The 20,000-nt window shown below is 50.1% G+C and overlaps 1 protein-coding gene across 1 annotated transcript in view; it reads right to left on the bottom strand.

Moving 5' to 3' along the window:
- si:dkeyp-23e4.3 (rho GTPase-activating protein 7) overlaps positions 1-20,000 on the bottom strand; it is a 47,545-nt gene that overhangs the window by 5,839 nt on the left and 21,706 nt on the right. The window contains exons 3-14 of the mRNA XM_061247908.1: positions 16,046-16,117; positions 15,849-15,930; positions 13,631-13,694; positions 12,169-13,027; positions 11,865-12,102; positions 10,841-11,011; positions 7,868-8,027; positions 6,168-6,366; positions 4,770-4,980; positions 3,528-3,642; positions 2,959-3,135; positions 1,590-1,807 (exon numbers count right to left, since the gene is read on the bottom strand). Of these exons, the coding sequence (XP_061103892.1) occupies positions 1,590-1,807; positions 2,959-3,135; positions 3,528-3,642; positions 4,770-4,980; positions 6,168-6,366; positions 7,868-8,027; positions 10,841-11,011; positions 11,865-12,102; positions 12,169-13,027; positions 13,631-13,694; positions 15,849-15,930; positions 16,046-16,117 (2,566 nt within the window). The remainder of the gene's footprint in view (positions 1-1,589; positions 1,808-2,958; positions 3,136-3,527; positions 3,643-4,769; positions 4,981-6,167; positions 6,367-7,867; positions 8,028-10,840; positions 11,012-11,864; positions 12,103-12,168; positions 13,028-13,630; positions 13,695-15,848; positions 15,931-16,045; positions 16,118-20,000) is intronic.

The following is a 20,000-nucleotide window of genomic DNA, read 5'->3' as shown; positions in this document are numbered from 1 at the left end:
TGAGTGTGAGAGAGGTGTGCAGTGATCTCTGTAAGAGCTCTGAGTGTGAGAGAGGTGTGCAGTGATCTCTGTAAGAGCTCTATGTGTGAGAGAGGTGTGCAGTGATCTCTGTAAGCGCTCTGTGAGAGAGGTGTGCAGTGATCACTAAGAGCTCTGAGTGTGAGAGAGGTATGCAGTGATCACTGTAAGAGCACTGAGTGTGAGAGAGGTGTGCAGTGATCTCTGTAAGAGCTCTGAGTATGAGAGAGGTGTGCAGTGATCACTGTAAGAGCTCTGTGTGTGAGAGAGGTGTGCAGTGATCTCTGTAAGCGCTCTGTGAGCGAGGTGTGCAGTGATCTCTGTAAGAGCTCTGAGTGTGAGAGAGGTGTGCAGTGATCTCTGTAAGAGCTCTATGTGTGAGAGAGGTGTGCAGTGATCTCTGTAAGAGCTCTGAGTGTGAGAGAGGTGTGCAGTGATCTCTGTAAGAGCTCTGAGTGTGAGAGAGGTGTGCAGTGATCTCTGTAAGAGCTCTGAGTGTGAGAGAGGTGTGCAGTGATCTCTGTAAGAGCTCTGAGTGTGAGAGAGGTATGCAGTGATCACTGTAAGAGCACTGAGTGTGAGAGAGGTGTGCAGTGATCTCTGTAAGAGCTCTGTGTGTGAGAGAGGTGTGCAGTGATCTCTGTAAGAGCTCTGAGTGTGAGAGAGGTGTGCAGTGATCTCTGTAAGAGCTCTGTGAGAGAGGTGTGCAGTGATCTCTGTAAGAGCTCTGAGTGTGAGAGAGGTGTGCAGTGATCTCTGTAAGAGCTCTGAGTGTGAGAGAGGTGTGCAGTGATCTCTGTAAGCACTCTGTGAGAGAGGTGTGCAGTGATCACTAAGAGCTCTGAGTGTGAGAGAGGTGTGCAGTGATCTCTGTAAGAGCTCTGTGTGTGAGAGAGGTGTGCAGTGATCTCTGTAAGAGCTCTGAGTGTGAGCGAGGTGTGCAGTGATCTCTGTAAGAGCTCTGAGTGTGAGAGAGGTGTGCAGTGATCTCTGTAAGAGCTCTGAGTGTGAGAGAGGTGTGCAGTGATCTCTGTAAGAGCTCTGAGTGTGAGAGAGGTGTGCAGTGATCTCTGTAAGCGCTCTGAGTGTGAGAGAGGTGTGCAGTGATCTCTGTAAGAGCTCTGTGTGTGAGAGAGGTGTGCAGTGATCTCTCTAAGCGCTCTGTGAGCGAGGTGTGCAGTGATCTCTGTAAGAGCTCTGAGTGTGAGAGAGGTGTGCAGTGATCTCTGTAAGAGCTCTGAGTGTGAGAGAGGTGTGCAGTGATCTCTGTAAGAGCTCTGAGTGTGAGAGAGGTGTGCAGTGATCTCTGTAAGCGCTCTGTGAGAGAGGTGTGCAGTGATCTCTGTAAGCGCTCTGTGAGAGAGGTGTGCAGTGATCACTAAGAGCTCTGAGTGTGAGAGAGGTGTGCAGTGATCACTAAGAGCTCTGTGTGTGAGAGAGGTGTGCAGTGATCTCTGTAAGCGCTCTGTGAGAGAGGTGTGCAGTGATCACTAAGAGCTCTGAGTGTGAGAGAGGTGTGCAGTGATCACTAAGAGCTCTGAGTGTGAGAGAGGTGTGCAGTGATCTGCTACCTGAGCAGCAGGTGGTCCTGGGGGGCCCGGGCCCCCACCCCTCTCAGGCAGTAGTGATACACGTGGCTGTGGGGCCCCAGGGCCTGGATCACCCCGTGGTGCAGGAGGTCCTCCTCCCAGAGCTCCTGCTCCTGGAGGAGCCGCTGCAGGACCTCCCCCACCGAGGCCCCCACCTCCACCCCCCCCTTCCAGCAACGCGGGGGGGCCCCGACCTCCTCCTGAAACCACAACCCCCCCCCACACACAGCACACAGACAGGATCATCAAAACCTGACCCCCCCACACACAGCACACAGACAGGACCATCAAAACCTGACCCCCCCACACACAGCACAGACAGGACCATCAAAACCTGACCCCCCCACACACAGCACAGACAGGACCATCAAAACCTGACCCCCCCACACACAGCACAGACAGGACCATCAAAACCTGACCCCCCCACACACAGCACACAGACAGGACCATCAAAACCTGACCCCCCCACACACAGCACAGACAGGACCATCAAAACCTGACCCCCCCCCACACAGCACAGACAGGACCATCAAAACCTGACCCCCCCACACACAGCACAGACAGGACCATCAAAACCTGACCCCCCCCCACACAGCACACAGACAGGACCATCAAAACCTGACCCCCACACACACAGCACAGACAGGACCATCAAAACCTGACCCCCACACACACAGCACAGACAGGACCATCAAAACCTGACCCCCCCCCCCCCCCCACACACACATTCTAGCTGCACCTTATACAGCACGCTGTGTGTCTGTAATCACCCTGTGCTTTTAAACAGCACGCTGTCTGTAGTCACACTGTGCTTTTAAACAGCACGCTGTCTGTAATCACCCTGTGCTTTTAAACAGTACACTGTGTGTCTGTAGTCATGCTGTGCTTTTAAACAGCATGCTGTCTGTAGTCATGCTGCGCTCCTAAACAGTACACTGTGTGTCTGTAGTCATGCTGTGCTTTTAAACAGCATGCTGTCTGTAGTCATGCTGTGTGTCTGTAGTCATGCTGCGCTCCTAAACAGTACACTGTGTGTCTGTAGTCATGCTGTGCTTTTAAACAGCATGCTGTCTGTAGTCATGCTGTGTGTCTGTAGTCACCCTGTGCTCCTAAACAGCACGCTGTGTGTCTGTAGTCATGCTGTGCTTTTAAACAGCATGCTGTCTGTAGTCATGCTGCGCTCCTAAACAGCACGCTGTGTGTCTGTAGTCACCCTGTGCTCCTAAACAGTACACTGTGTGTCTGTAGTCATGCTGTGCTTTTAAACAGCATGCTGTCTGTAGTCATGCTGCGCTCCTAAACAGCACGCTGTGTGTCTGTAGTCACCCTGTGTGAGCAGGTGAGTGTGCACCTTCTTGTAGGCCAGGTGGATGTTGTCTGTGCTGGGGAAGGGGGCCCAGGCCCCCGCCCCCTGCCTGGCCTCTCTCAGCACGCTCTGAATGGCCAGCTCCAGCTCACGCTCCCTGCCCTCCTGCAGGGGCTCATCCCCCAGTGCATTCTGGGCCTGAATCTGCCAGTGCTTGGGCACCTGGAAACGCAGCGCACAGCACACACACACACACACACACACACACACACACACACACAGCGCACACACACACACACACACACACACACACACACTCACACAGCACACACACACACACACACAAACACACACACACACAGCACACACAGCACACACACACACACACACACAGCACACACAGCACACAGGCACGGCGAGATGTGAGTGCCCAGCACAGCCAAACTCCAGAGACACTCACCGACCACTTTAAGGGCTGTTTATGAGACTTATTAGGATTTGCTATATTGTGTGTTCAGAGATGCTCTTCTGTTGTAGCGTGTGGTTATTTAAGTTCTTCGCGCCTTCATGTCAGGCTAACTCCTGGGGTGGTTCGGCCCTGAAGGCAGACGCACCTGGAACAGGTGAACAGACTCCCCCACCATGTGGGCCAGGCCCTGCGTGGCTGCCAGGGTCTCACTCAGGTCCCTCTCACTCGGCCTGCCCAGACTGTGCTTCCTGTGGCTCGACCTGCTCAACAACAACACAACAATAAAATTCTATCTCATGGCATTATCACTAGTACCTGCCGGCGGCACTGCTGTTTGATCTGCTCAGAGCCCCAAAACAGAGTGAGCTCATCACTAGTGTCACCATCAGCGAGTTCTTAAACCCAAACATGTCTGTGTGTACACATGCACCTTTATGCAGTATGTACTTGTACACAAATCCTTATTACTGTTTCTTACTGTTATTTCAGTGTAAATATGACAGACACGCATTCAGAGATGAGACGGGCGTGTTTGTGGAGGACCCCTCATGGCTCAGCGGGAGATGAGGTGGCTCGTTGGGATCGCTCTGAGTACCTCTGCTTCCTTTCATGTGACATTTCACAGCCCTTTCCTGGCATTCCAAAATCACAGGATGCTCCTTCAAACGCTTCGAAAAGAGACGCGTAAACGTCTGTGACATTCCCTGCTCCACACCCACGGGCAAGAACCCAGACATCTCTATCACCCTCACAACAAGGCTCAAAGTCTCCCTTAAAAAAAAATACAATTCTCACATTTTTCTTCTCTCCACATTTCTCTAGCTCTCTGCCTAGGTGTCTCTTGCCAGTTTTTCCATAAGCAGATGAAATTAATTATAGATATAATGTGCCCTGTATCTGTGCACAACTGAAGCCAGATGGTCCTGTGCACTGGTTACATAAGCGGCCCTCTGTGCTGGAAGCTCTTAGTTTAAGAACAGGGGAGCGGGGTCTTCTGTGGTGAAACTGGACACCTCTGGGATTTATTTAATCTTATAAAAATGGGTAAAATATGAGCTGGATCCCAAAAAGGAACACATGTTAGATTTCCTGTATAAATCTCTACCAGAGTAGATCTTACGCAATGCTCTACAGTTTGTGTGTGGAGTCCAGGGTGAGTCCAGGGTGAGCATTACCTGGTGTGGGCTTCTCTCCTTCGGGTGTTGAAGTGTAATAGTTACCTGGTGGAGTACTTACCTGGTGGAGTAGTTACCTGGTGGAGGGGCCTCTCTGCAGGGTGTTGAGGGGGAGTAGTTACCTGGTGGAGGGGCCTCTCTGCAGGGTGTTGAGGGGGAGTAGTTACCTGGTGGAGGGGCCTCTCTGCAGGGTGTTGAGGGGGAGTAGTTACCTGGTGGAGGGGCCTCTCTGCAGGGTGTTGAGGTGGAAGAGCGATGGGGCCAGGCACACTGCCAGGTTTGTTGGGCTCATCTGGTTCTCCCGGGCCTGCGCTGCCACGTCCCTGAGGAAGAGGAGGAGCGTGTGCAGGGCCTCGCGGTTCTCGTCCGGCAGGAGGAAGATTGCGGCCTGAACTGCGGCGAACTGCCGGTCCTTCGGGAAATCTGAGGGGGGGGAGCGGGGAGCAGGGTAGCGGGGGGGGAGCGGGAGCGGGGAGCGGGGGGGGGGGAGCGGGAGGGGGGAGAGCTGGAATGACCCTGGGAGCAGCTCTTACACTCGGAGATAAAGTGGAGGATTCAATTCAATTTCATTTGTACAGCACTTTTTACATAAGACTCTTTACAGGGTTGCAAAAGGGCAAACACCAGACCTGAACCCCCTAAATTGGTAGCTGGTAGCAAAGCAAACTGGTAGATGTTGGTACAGGACTACAGCTCTTACACTGGTAGATGTGGGTACAGGACTACAGCTCTTACACTGGTAGATGTGGGTACAGGACTACAGCTCTTACACTGGTAGATGTGGGTACAGGACTACAGCTCTTACACTGGTCGATGTTGGTACAGGACTACAGCTCTTACACTGGTAGATGTTGGTACAGGACTACAGCTCTTACACTGATAGATGTGGGTACAGGACTACAGCTCTTACGCTGGTAGATGTTGGTACAGGACTACAGCTCTTACACTGGTAGATGTGGGTACAGGACTACAGCTCTTACACTGATAGATGTTGGTACAGGACTACAGCTCTTACACTGGTAGATGTGGGTACAGGACTACAGCTCTTACACTGGTAGATGTGGGTACAGGACTACAGCTCTTACACTGATAGATGTGGGTACAGGACTACAGCTCTTACACTGGTAGATGTTGGTACAGGACTACAGCTCTTACACTGGTAGATGTGGGTACAGGACTACAGCTCTTACACTGATAGATGTTGGTACAGGACTACATCTCTTACACTGATAGATGTGGGTACAGGACTACAGCTCTTACACTGATAGATGTGGGTACAGGACTACAGCTCTTACACTGGTAGATGTTGGTACAGGACTACAGCTCTTACACTGGTAGATGTGGGTACAGGACTACAGCTCTTACACTGGTAGATGTTGGTACAGGACTACAGCTCTTACACTGATAGATGTGGGTACAGGACTACAGCTCTTACACTGATAGATGTGGGTACAGGACTACAGCTCTTACACTGGTAGATGTTGGTACAGGACTACAGCTCTTACACTGGTAGATGTGGGTACAGGACTACAGCTCTTACACTGATAGATGTTGGTACAGGACTACATCTCTTACACTGGTAGATGTGGGTACAGGACTACAGCTCTTACACTGGTAGATGTGCAGGAAGGACTCGCAGAGCTTGCTGGAGAAGACGGGCTCGGGTAGGTCCCTGAAATACTGCTTCACCATGTCAGCGACGTCGAAGGCAGACTGCCCCTCGAAGCTCACAGCCCCCTGCTCAGCCTCCACCATCTCTCGCAGCTGCTGAATTCGGGATTTCACTCCCGATTTACGGAACAACCCCACCTGGGAGAGAGAGGGGTGTAGTGAGAAAGAAATGGTAAATAAACGGAGAGACACTGTAAATAAATGTTTCAGACGGTCAATAAAGAAAACACAGGCACACCAAAAAAGTAGCAAAAGGAGACACAGGACTTAAATCAGTCCAGCACTGAAAAGTATTTGAATCCTTTTTTGAAGAATGACACACACACTGACACACGCACACACTCTCAGATCAGTCTCACAAACTTGATTGATACTAAAAAATATATATATATAATAATAATGTTGAACCGTGGCACAATAAATATGATTGTTAATCATCATGCAAGTGTGTGAAAGTGATGAGTGAGTGTGTGTGTATGTGTGTGTGTGTGTATGTGTGTGTGGGTGTGTGTATGTGTATGTATGTATGTGTATGTATGTGTGTGTGTGTGTGTGTGTGTGTGTGTGTGTCAGACCTGGATTAAGTACATTGTTGTTTTGGATTCAAATACTTTTCTGTGCTGGATTGATCTTGACTGATGAAATAGTGTTTGTGTGTTTGGCTGTGAAATCATGTCATCCATTTTGTAGATAAAACTTAGAGGAGTTGCCGGCCAAAGGAGCAGCAGATAAACAGCTAAAGTACCATACTGCACAACCACCCTACAGTGCTGCAGGCTGAGCCGCTTTAGTGTAGCAGTGAGTGTTATGTAGCTCCCTGCGGAGTGTTCATGAACTGCTTTATAACTTTACGACTGCTCCATCAGAGACCTGAGTGATGGCCGCAGGGTCAGACTTCCAGCGCTAAAGACCCACCTGGCCAGGCCCTCTGCTCTCAGGTAGTGCAGGTTCCAGCGCTAACGCTAATGCTAATGCTAACACTAAAGACTCACCTGGCCAGGCCCTCTGCTCTCAGGTAGTGCAGGTTCCAGCGCTAACGCTAATGCTAACGCTAAAGACCCACCTGGCCAGGCCCTCTGCTCTCAGGTAGTGCAGGTTCCAGCGCTAACGCTAATGCTAATGCTAACACTAAAGACCCACCTGGCCAGGCCCTCTGCTCTCAGGTAGTGCAGGTTCCAGCGCTAATGCTAATGCTAACATTAAAGACCCACCTGGCCAGGCCCTCTGCTCTCAGGTAGTGCAGGTTCCAGCGCTAACGCTAATGCTAACACTAAAGACCCACCTGGCCCAGGCCCTCTCCTCTCAGGTAGTGCAGGTTCCAGCGCTAACGCTAATGCTAACACTAAAGACCCACCTGGCCCAGGCCCTCTGCTCTCAGGTAGTGCAGGTTCCAGCGCTAACGCTAATGCTAACGCTAAAGACCCACCTGGCCAGGCCCTCTGCTCTCAGGTAGTGCAGGTTCCAGCGCTAACGCTAATGCTAATGCTAACACTAAAGACTCACCTGGCCAGGCCCTCTGCTCTCAGGTAGTGCACGTTCCAGCGCTAATGCTAACACTAAAGACCCACCTGGCCAGGCCCTCTGCTCTCAGGTAGCGCAGGTTCCAGCGCTAATGCTAATGCTAACACTAAAGACCCACCTGGCCCAGGCCCTCTGCTCTTAGGTAGTGCAGAGCTTTTAGGATCCCGGGGGGGAGGGGGTACCCCGTCTGCTGGGCAGTCTGGAGCAGTGGGACCCCAAAAACCCCCCCGTCCTCCCAGTGCGGAGCCAGCGTCTTCCTCAGAGTCTTTGGAACAGTCCTGAAACGAGGTGGAGGGTCGGGCGGGTTAAAGAGCTGGCTTTTAGCACACTCACAGAACACACACTCACACACACACTCACAGAACACACACTCACACACACACACTCACACACACACACTCACAGAACACACACTCACACACACACTCACAGAACACACACTCACAGAACACACACTCACACACACACACTCACACACACACACTCACAGAACACACACACACACACACACACACACTCACACATACACACATACACTCACACACATACTCACAGAACACACACTCACACACACACACACACACACACTCACACATACACACATACACTCACACACATACTCACAGAACACACACTCACACACACACACTCACACACACACACTCACACACACACACACATACTCACAGAACACACACTCACACACACACACTCACAGAACACACACTCACAGAACACACACGCATACACACATACACTCACACACACACACACACACTCACACACACACACACACACACACACACACACACATACACACACACACACACTCACACTCACACACACTCACACACACACTCACACACACACACACACACACACACACACACACTCACACACACACACACACTCACACACACACTCACACCCACACACTGGTCATACTCACTTTCACACTTAAAGAAGTAGTCCTGGTCATACTCACTTTGACACTTAAAGAAGTAGTTTGTCCTGGTCATGCTCACTTTCACACTTAAAGAAGTAGTTTGTCCTGGTCATAATAAAAGCGTTAAGGGGACAAAGCGTTCGTGTCTGACCGTGTGTCTCTCGGGTGCTGCTATGCGAGAGTTGAGGAATTGTAAAGAAGCAAACTTCATGTTTTATTTCTGAAATAGAACGTCTGCTGCTAACTGAATCCTGATATTGATACTATTGCCTTTTGCCTTTTGTGTTAATCAAAGCCTTTGGCCTGCTTTTGGCAACACAGTCAGGGAGTCAATGTGTAATTGTCAAGGATTAATTCATCAAATACCTATCGGCTGTCTATGCAGATGAACTGCAATTACTTTTTTCAACAATAGCCCATTTCATTTCATGTTATTATTATTTTTTGTCGTAACGTTTAGGGGAAAATCTAAATGTTGTATTTATTCTTTTTTTTTTTCAGATTCTGAAATCAAGAGAAAGGAAACTGTTCAGACCAAAGGTAATCAAAACCCAGAGCTGGACACACACACTCTCACACACACACACACACACTCACACACACACACACACACACACACACACACAGTGTGGGACCTCTTTGATAGGGTTAACTTAATTTAGGATTTAATTTACAGCCTGTTTCTCATTCTTAACACAGAACCAGGCTGTTCAATTAAACTCAACATCCCCCTCTCTCCATTAGCTTAATAAAGTACCGGCTGTGATTAAATATGATTGCTTATCTGTGGAGACCCAGGTTTTTTTTTTCCCTTTTGTAATAAGCAGCCCCTCAGGATATCAGATATGACTCATCTGACAAGGTGGCTGAAAAGAGCCAATTGGCTGAAACAAATGAGCCACCAAACGTATGTGAGATCAGGCTCGACCGGGCGAGTGCAGGCCCTGAATGCTCAAGCGCAGGATCGATGCAAACATGCGCAAAGACTGAAGTCCGTATTTCTTTGTGCTTTGCTCAATGATTGTTAAAACAAATAGGCCAATTACTCTGCTCTGAAAAAGTCAATTATGCTGTCCTTTCGCCTTTAGCAATCACTTTTACTCAGGTTCCCGCACAGCTGCATAATGTCACACTGCTTATTAATGGCTCCGGGGGGAGCTGAGTCTCCAGGCGAAACAGAAAGGCAATCAGAGCAGAGAATGTAAACAGTAACTCAGAGCGCATTATAATTCATCATCGTACGCAAGCTGCCATTAACCAAGTGGCATTACCCAAAATGAAACTAAGCAAAACACACACACAGAATTTACATTCAGACTGTCAGTGCGTTCTGAGAAACAATGTTCAAAATAGTTTCAGTAAACTCAGAGGTGCAGGGAAATATATTCTGTGAAATATATTCTGTTTGAGTCTCTGCAGCAGATACATTTCCCCACCTCTAGGGAGAGCTGCTGAGAACCTGCACACAGGGTTAAGTACTGACACACACGCACACGCACTACACTACACTACATTACCACTACATTACATGCTGATGTTTTTATCCAAAGCGACTTATAGTTGATTAGACTAAGCAGTAGACAATCCTCCCCTAAGGGCCTTGCTCAAGGGCCCGACGGCTGTGTGGATCTTATTGTGGCTACACCGGGATTAGAACCACCAACCTTGTGTGTCCCAGTCATTTACCTTAACCATTACGCTACAGGCCGCCCTAGTGGCAAACACACACACACACACACACACACACACACACACACACACACACACACACACACACACACACACACACACACACACACACACACACACACACACACACACACACACACACACACACACACACACACACAGGTAGTGACAGACTGCTGGCATTAAACCACATTATCGGCTGTCATTCCATCGGAAGGCCGCTGCACTGGTGTTGGCATTCCCAGGAATACCTTGGTGTGTCCTCTCCTGCCCGGACGGAAGGGCGGATTGGGTGATCTGGGAGTGATCTGTGAGCGGTCTTGGAGCGATCTGGGAGTGATCTGGGAGTGATCTGGGAGTGATCTGGGAGTGGTCTGGGAGTGGTCTGGGAGTGATCTGGGAGTGATCTGGGAGTGATCTGGGAGCGGTCTGGGAGGGATCTGGGAGTGATCTTACCAGCCCCAGCCCTGCCGGCTGTGGGGGGAGCAGGTGTCCATGAGGGTGGAGAGTCTGAGCAGAGACAGCTTCTGCAGACGGTTCATCTGGGAGGCAGACTGCCCCTGGATCCCCGGCACCGCGGGGGAGGGGCAGAGGTCCGGCTCACTGGGCCAGTGGAGCGGACCCAGTCTGAGAGATATTAACACATTATTACATTACATTTCTTTACTTTACTGACGCTTTTATCCAAAGGGACTTACAATTTATTAGACTAAGCCAATCCCCCCTGGTGCAATGTGGGGTTAATGGCCTTGTTCAAGGGTCCAACAGCTGTGCAGATTTTATCATGGCTACACTGGGGCTTGAACCACCAACCTTCCAGTTTAAGCACCTTAGCCAATAGGCTATAAGCTATAGACACAAGCACCTTAGCCACTATGCTAGGTTATAGACACAAGCACCTTAGTCACTACGCTAGGCTATAGACACAAGCACCTTAGTCACTACGCTAGGCTATAGACACAAGCACCTTAATCACTACGCTAGACTATAGACACAAGCACCTTAACCACTACGCTAGGCTATAGACACAAGCACCTTAACCATTACACTAGGCTATAGACACAAGCACCTAAGCCACTACGCTAGGCTATAGACACAAGCACCTTAGCCACTACGCTAGGCTAGAGACACAAGCACCTTAACCACTAGCATTAACACCCAGTGAGATCCATTCAGAGCTGCAGACCTCGGTGTTCAGCAGAGGAAATGATTAACCTGAGGCACAGCCACAATGCTTATATAAGAATTATTCTCCTGATATTCTCTGTGCTCATGATTCAAATTTCCATAATACTCATCACAACAGAAAGAATTCTTCCCAGTTTTCCAATCTGCCTGCAAATATAACTGACTTGAGGACTATTGAGGGGGAAATCTGTGGCAAATTAAAATGTTTTATTGAAGAAATGTGTCAGTTGTTCTGAATGTTATTTATTGGTCATAATTATGAACATAATAAAGCCTGAGCAGTGCTGGGTACCTCCTGTGGACCGGAGACGGCTGTGTTCCGGGGTCGCAGTCTGACCCGTTCTCCGGCGTTCCCTCGGACCCGGCGGCGCTCTGGAGCTCCAGGTGGACGTCTCTGGGGGAGGGGGGGCCGGGGGAGGAGTCTGAGTCGGACAGCCCCTCGCTCCAGGCGCTGACGAGGTGCTGCAGGCTGCTGATGCGCTCCGCCACGCCGTCGAGCGCCGAGAACACATCATCATCGCTCCCCGGCCCTGTGGGGTCCCCCTCGCCGCCCTCGCCCCTCTCCCCCTCGCCCCCCTCGCCCCTCTCCCCCTCGCCCCTCTCCCCCTCGCTCCAGGGCTGGGGTGAGACGGTGGGGACGTTGTCGTAGACGCTGGTGCGGTTGCCGGGCGACGCCAGCGGGCTGATGGACAGGATGCTGGCGCGGTTGCCGGGCGACGCCAGCGGGCTGACGGACAGACCGTGCTCCTTCGAGCAGCTGCTCAGGCCCCGCCTCCTGCGGTGACCGTGGAAACTGCCCGTTCTCCAGTTGACGGCGGTGGGGTCGATGGGGGACAGGGCGGCTTGGGGCGGGGCCGTGGGGAAGGGCCCGGGCCTGTGGCCCCGCGGGATTCGGATGGCCAGGCTCTCCGGGCGGAGGCGGAGGTTCTGGGCCGTGTGAGGGGCGGGGCTGTGTGCGGGGGGCGGGGCCTGTTGCCGGTGGCTGCGGGTCTGGGTGACGGGGCTGCTGGGCTGGGAGGGGCTGGGGCTGTCCGAGGGGGGGCCGGACAGGTCCACACACTGCTCCGGGTCCAAGCCCTCCTGCAGAACCGGGCCGCTGATCAGAACCTTGGGCTTGTTGCCGTGCGATGGCAGCCTCAGCGTGTTGCCACGGAGACGCAGCCTCTCCATCTTCCGCACGAGGCTGTGGCCCTGCCTCCGGGGTGGCTTGTCCGGGCGGGGCGTGTTGCCGGGCGACGGGGGAGCGCTGGAGGGGCTGTCGGGGGAGGAGCTGCGGCCGGTTTGGGGGTCCTCGCCGGGTTTGGGGGTTCCGCTGCCGTCACTGGAGCTGGAGCTGTGCAGGGACCCCCCCGGCCCCTCCAGCCCCCCCTCCTGCCGGGACCACCGCCCCAGCCCCCGCTCGAACGACCACTTACCGCTGATCGCACACGGCTCCTCCTCCTCTGACTCCTCGCTCTGCAGCGAGAGGGAGGCCAGCGTGAACCCCCAAACACCCACCTCAGCGTGAACCCCCAAACACCCACCTCAGCCTGTACCCCCAAACACCCACCTCAGCCTGTACCCCCAAACACCCACCTCAGCCTGTACCCCCAAACACCCACCTCAGCCTGTACCCCCAAAACACCCACCTCAGCCTGTACCCCCAAACACCCACTTCAGCCTGTACCCCCAAAACACCCACCTCAGCCAGTACCCCAAAACACACACCTCAGCCTGTACCCCCAAACACCCACCTCAATCTGAACCCCCAAACCCCCACCTCAATCTGAACCCCCAAACACCCACCTCAATCTGAACCCCCAAACCCCCACCTCAATCTGAACCCCCAAACCCCCACCTCAACCTGAACCCCCAAACACCCACCTCAATCTGAACCCCCAAACACCCACCTCAATCTGAACCCCCAAACCCCACCTCAATCTGAACCCCCCAAACCCCCACCTCAATCTGAACCGCCAAACCCCCACCTCAATCTGAACCTCCAAACCCCCACCTCAATCTGAACCCCCAAACCCCCACCTCAATCTGAACCCCCACCTCACAGCCCCTGTGACTCACCCGCTTCCTCCAGCGGCCGGTGTCCAGCCTCATCTCTGCGCACCTGTTTAAGGTGTGTAGTCTCCTGAAAGGACCGCAGGGGCGCTTAGCACAACACAGAACGCAGTAGCGGCTGTGCTCTCTGTTTAACCCTGGAGCCAGAGATGCTCACAAGTCTTTGGTCACGAGTCCAAGTCAAGTCTCAAGTCTTTGGTCACGAGTCCAAGTCAAGTCTCAAGTCTTTGGTCACGAGTCCAAGTCAAGTCTCAAGTCTTTGGTCACGAGTCCAAGTCAAGTCTCAAATCTCTTATGGTTGTAATGAGTGTTCTATCATCTGCTGCATGCCATCCGGACTGCTTAGAACACTGCATAGCTATATCTAAGGAATTCAAAGCATGTACTGTATTATCATCACTCCTTTATCTATTAGCATACAGTATCAGCATTGATTAGTTGCTTGGTATATGATCATTTTAAACAGGATATTGCAATGAAATATGAAAAAACACACAATGAAAGCTTTCCTTTAAAGTTCATAACTAAGTAGTACCAGAAGCAGTCAAAGAACAGCAGAACTTTCTGTTCAAAACATGAATTAGTCATTTAAGATCATTACACCTGAACAGCATTGCAGTCTATTTTTATCTAAAACTAGTTTTTATCTAAACCTACTGGTGCATCAGTAATTTATAAACAATAAATTTAGAGTAGCATAAAATTACAACCATCTTACAATATAGCAATGGTTTCCAATAACGTAAATAAGCCCACTGTTTCTATGTTATGCTCTCTAAGTTATTAGAAACGATCCAAGTCGAGGTACAGCAACATCCTAGCTAGCAAGTTGCAGCGAGTCTGTCACACCGCCAGTCAAACGCAAAAATCTGTCAAACAAGTGGCACTCGTAGCGAAGGATAACGTTATCCTCACTACTTCAAAATGTCAAGTCCGGTAAGGTCTCTAACTGGCAGCATGCTGTTAGAGCTAAATTTATTAAAGGGGACCTATGCTAATTTCCACTCTCTATATTCATATTAATTCTGGGACTTCACTAGAGTAGCTTTTCATGATTCACGGATCAAAAAAAACTCTAAAAAACTGTAGGATACGTCCGGAAGAACCAGGAATAATAATGATAAGTAAAGATTATATAGAAGAACAGTTTGCGTCTTTGGCAAGCAAACTAATTAGGTTGCCAATTATAGTACTAAGATCTGGATGATATAACGTTAACTACCATTTTTTATGTGTAGCAACTAGCAAAATCTGTCTGGAACCACCGGGTTCTGAGAGAAGAACTGGTTCTTCAAATAATGTTGCAGGCTATATCAATATTTATTTCTGAATATAGAGGGTGGCTAAAAATGGATATGGACTAACGAACGCTAATCTAATCACGTTATAACCTCCCAGCTACTCTACCATTTTACGTTAGCGTGCTACTAGCTTTGTAGCTAGCTAATGAGGTTAACTTGATTAGACTGGCGTTTGTTAGTCCATTTCTAAGATAGCTGATGCTGAGCTAAACATGTTTGCTAACCGTCAGGCGCTAACGTTAACTTCATTACCAAGTGACTGACCTATCTGGGTGCATTTTCAGGTGCCTGATAAAGTTGGATGTGGTCGATCCAACATCCTTTATGTAGATCCCGCAGACTTTGCTTTTAGCGATCCTTTTCTTTGGGCTTTGTGTCAAATTAGTATAGCCAAAGGCTATAACAAATGGCAGAGCAGTAGCAGGTGTGCTCGCCATCGCGTCTTACAGTCATCTGTGGCCGTGGCGGCGCGCGCCAGATGCGTACGGTTACGTAGGATGGAGGGAATGACATTCAGCTCGCCAGACATTTCCTCAATGCTCTCTGTTTAACCCCAGAGCGCCCGGCTGCTCACTATTTAACCCTGGAGCGCCCGGCTGTGCGCTCTGTTTAACCCCAGAGCGCCCGGCTGTGCTCTCTGTTTAACCCCAGAGCGCCCGGCTGCTCTCTGTTTAACCCTAGAGCGCCCGGCTGCTCTCTGTTTAACCCCAGAGCGCCCGGCTGCTCTCTGTTTAACCCCAGAGCGCCTGGCTGTGCGCTCTGTTTAACCCCAGAGCGCCCGGCTGCTCTCTGTTTAACCCTAGAGCGCCCGGCTGCTCTCTGTTCAACCCTAGAGCGCCCGGCTGCTCTCTGTTTAACCCCAGAGCGCCTGGCTGTGCGCTCTGTTTAACCCCGGAGCGCCCGGCTGGGGCACAGATGAGTACCTGCAGAGTGAGTCGATGGCGTCCTGCTCCAGGAACGTGTGATCCGACTTCACTCCGTCGACGTCAACGGGAAACTGACAGTCTGCGGAAAACAGATGAACTGGAGATGAAATGATAACTGTATGTTATCTGTATGTTATTAGTATGTTATTTGTATGTGTGTGGGTAATCCAAAGAGAAGCCGGCTGGGTGTTTACCTCTGAATAACTGCACATACTGAGGGAAGCCAGCAGCCCTCAGCCATTCACAAGCTTCCTTTGCTTCAATTTCTACAATGAACAAATTAAAAATAATTAGACATAAGCTTGTGTCTATAGCCTATAGCCTAGTGACTAAGGTGCGTGTGTCTATAGCCTATAGCCCATAGCCTAGTGGTTAAGGTGCGTGTGTCTATAGCCTATAGCCCATAGCCTAGTGGTTAAGGTGCTTGTGTCTATAGCCTATAGCCTAGTGGCTATGGTGCTTGTGTCTATAGCCTATAGCCTATAGCCTAGTGGCTAAGGTGCTTGTGTCTATAGCCTATAGCCCAGTGGCTAAGGTGCTTGTGTCTATAGCCTGTAGCCTAGTGGCTAAGGTGCTTGTGTCTATAGCCTATAGCCTATATCCTAGTGGTAAGGTGCTTGTGTCTATAGCCTATAGCCCAGTGGCTAAGGTGCTTGTGTCTATAGCCTGTAGCCTAGTGGCTAAGCTGCTTGTGTCTATAGCCTATAGACTAGTGGCTAAGGTGCTTGTGTCTACAGCCTGTAGCCTAGCGACAGATGCAGCCCGTCTCCCAGGTAACAGGGTTGCCGGGGACAGCCGGTGCCAGATGGAAACGGAACTGTTTTGGTGAACATCATGTGATAACTGTGCTGCGCTGTGACCGTGTGCACTCTACACGCGTGTGCGTGTCACATACATACAGCTTCTGTTGGATCTGGGATCTGGGCAATGGCCATTAATTCAGAGACCTGAGAATCTATCCTCATTAATAAAATTAATAACACAATGAATAGGCATAATTTCACCTGGTGCTGAGAGGAAGGGATGAAGATCTCAGGGTACTCGTTAGCCTGCCGTAAAAACCTAAACACAAGAGTACCACATGGGCACCTTATACCTTTTCAGCCAATCAAAATGACGGCTATACTCTTGTGCTGAGCCCTCATTAAAACTGTACTTTATTTTCACAACTTTCTGGATTTCCTCAGCCAAAGCCAGAAGCCCTGGGGAGATTTGGGTGGAGCCACTTCATAGGTGAAAGGGTTAGAGCGATTTTTGGTATTATTTCTGTGTTGCTAAGTGTTTCCCACTGGCCCACAGCGTGTGTGTGCTGACTTCATCTTGGCCGATATACGGACCTTCAGGTCCAGTGTGTCTCCAGAGGTGTGTGTGTGTTTATGACCTGGTAATGCATCTCCCACTGGAGCGGTTACCTGCGCGTCCTGACCCCACTGTGCCCAGCAGGATGTAAAAACTGATATTAATGTGATAAACACTCTAAAATACATCTGTTCATATGCACAGCCTCTGGAAACATCACGACAAGCTGCTGAGGAGGTTTTCTTACTTTAGACCACAAGTCCTTGAATTCCCCCATACCAGCCATCGTAAATCTGGCTGAAACTTAAGTATCTAAAGTAACCTTCATTGCACATAAAAACTGTCTCTCCGATTGAAAACACTCTAGCCCTGGAATAATATCAGAAAGTGCACTGTCTTTTAAACGATGGAGCTTCAGCTTGATGAATGATGTTCACAAGGCTGGAAACAGCCATGATGTTAAGCAGAAGATTATCGTAGCCATGGAGACCTAGCGTACAATCCTGTTACATCAACCCTACAGTCTGCAGAGAGGGGCATCAACCCTACAGCCTACAGGGAGGGGCATCAACCCTACAGCCTACAGAGAGGGGCATCAACCCTACAGCCTGCAGAGAGGGGCTTTAACCCTACAGCCTACAGAGAGGGGCTTTAACCCTACAGCCTACAGAGAGGGGCATCAACCCTATAGCCTACAGGGAGGGGCATCAACCCTACAGCCCTCAGGTGGTAATGGGGCCCGCAGGCTCAGGTGGTAATCGGGCCCGCAGGGAGGGGCACTTCCTGTCCCAGGTCTCAGGGCAGCGCTCCAGGAAGCAGGGCTGTGCCCCTGCTGGAAGCTCAGTCTGATCTCAGGGCTGTGTGTGGGGGAGAAATTCACTTTGTCTTCTTACACTTAGTGTAAGAAGTGTGAGCCAGATCCAAATAGATAGTGTGAACCAGTTCCACTATCATGACAGATTACCTTTGTATTTGCCACCATGTATAACAAATCAAAACAAATATATATCATCTTGACTTCCAGGGATGTGACAGTTTCACTGATTTAAGTAAAAGTCTCTGAGCTCTATGAGAAAAAAACACTTACACTTACTTGTCATTATCATTTGGAAGTTGCATGTTGGGAGGAATATAAATTCAAACATTCTTTGTACAAATGAACCTAAAGATATATTCTTATATGAAAAAAGAAAAGAAAAAGATCAATTTCAAAAGGAGTGACTTTATTTCTTAAATAAACGAAAAGCCCAAACTGGTCTCAGCCATAATGGCGTTGTAATGGAATCGATGGAACAGAATTCCCTTTTCCCTCCGAAATGGCCCACTGAGCCAGCTGCACTCTGAGCCAGCTGCACTCTGAGAGGGGCCCCCTGAACCAGCTGCACTCTGAGAGGGGCCCACTGAACCAGCTGCACTCTGAGAGGGGCCCACTGAACCAGCTGCACTCTGAGAGGGGCCCACTGAACCAGCTGCACTCTGAGAGGGGCCCACTGAACCAGCTGCACTCTGAGAGGGGCCCACTGAACCAGCTGCTCTCTGAGAGGGGCCCCCTGAACCAGCTGCACTCTGAGAGGGGGCCACTGAACCAGCTGCACTCTGAGAGGGGCCCACTGAACCAGCTGCACTCTGAGAGGGGCCCACTGAACCAGCTGCTCTCTGAGAGGGGCCCCCTGAACCAGCTGCACTCTGAGAGGGGCCCACTGAACCAGCTGCACTCTGAGCCAGCGGCACTCTGAGAGGGGCCCCCTGAACCAGCTGCACTCTGAGAGGGGCCCCCACTGAACCAGCTGCACTCTGAGAGGGGCCCACCTGTTACCTTTCTCATGCACAGGTTTTTGTGAACAGGCTTTTGCCCGTTTTAGTTGCTCCTGTGCTGTATGCAAAGCGTCTCTCTGTCATGTAGATGAAATGTTCAGCTCAGATTTGGCCTGACTGCAGTTTGGTCATTAAGCTCGAATGCTGATTATCATTGTATGTACATAATTAAAAAAAGAAATGGTTGCATAATCGGAATTCCGAAAGTTAAGGACAAAGTATTTTCAGATGTAATCTGGGCCTACATCTTGGTGTAAGCAGATGGTTGTTTTATAGCATGGCACATTTAATGCAGGCTGAAGAGTGGATGCTAATAGCTGCCCTTAAACCATGGGGTTATTGACGGAGCCTGTCTGCTAATAGTTTCTGACTTCAAGGCTTCGGGAAGATTCATTCCTGGGTTTGCCATTAACATTAATGAGTTCCATTTAAGACAACGGATGTTTAATTATGGCCCTTTAAATGTGAAAACCCTGTGAATTTTATACCTTTTCTGCATTTACTCACACCCATCTTCAGCCAAAACTGCTTATTGGTGGCTTTCCAGGGAATGTGAAATGTGCTGGAAAAAAGCAGGCATCTTCAGTGTCCCAGGTCACTGCAGCGTGTTCAGGGTAAGCCTCATGACGAGGCCCCTCAGCACATATATAATCTGCATGTATTTAATCATTTGTATTTCATTCATTGCTAACTGGTCTGACGCTGTTAGCTAATAACAGAGTGAGAAGCTTTTATCATTGTATTTACTGTATTTCATGTTTGTTTGATCTGTGCATTGCTGCTTTAAATACTGCCACTCTTCACTATGGTCCATGTGGTGAATATCTACTGAACGTGCACCACAGTGGAATCTGATTGGATATGTGTGCACCACAGTGGAATCTGATTGGATATGTGTTCACAAAATGGATTTCCCTCTTCATTTCATTTGAGAAAGTGTTCTGTGGTCTCTGTGTGATTTGTCCTGTAGTCGATTCCTGCCAAGTCTTATTTTCCACATTATTTACCCTGCATTTATTAATGCCTGTCTTAAAA

The sequence above is a fragment of the Conger conger genome, chromosome 7, assembly GCF_963514075.1.
Source record: "Conger conger chromosome 7, fConCon1.1, whole genome shotgun sequence".
In the NCBI taxonomy this organism is placed as follows: domain Eukaryota; kingdom Metazoa; phylum Chordata; class Actinopteri; order Anguilliformes; family Congridae; genus Conger; species Conger conger.
The sequence above is the reverse complement of the archived record's forward strand: the minus strand, read 5'-3'. Positions and strand labels throughout refer to the sequence as shown.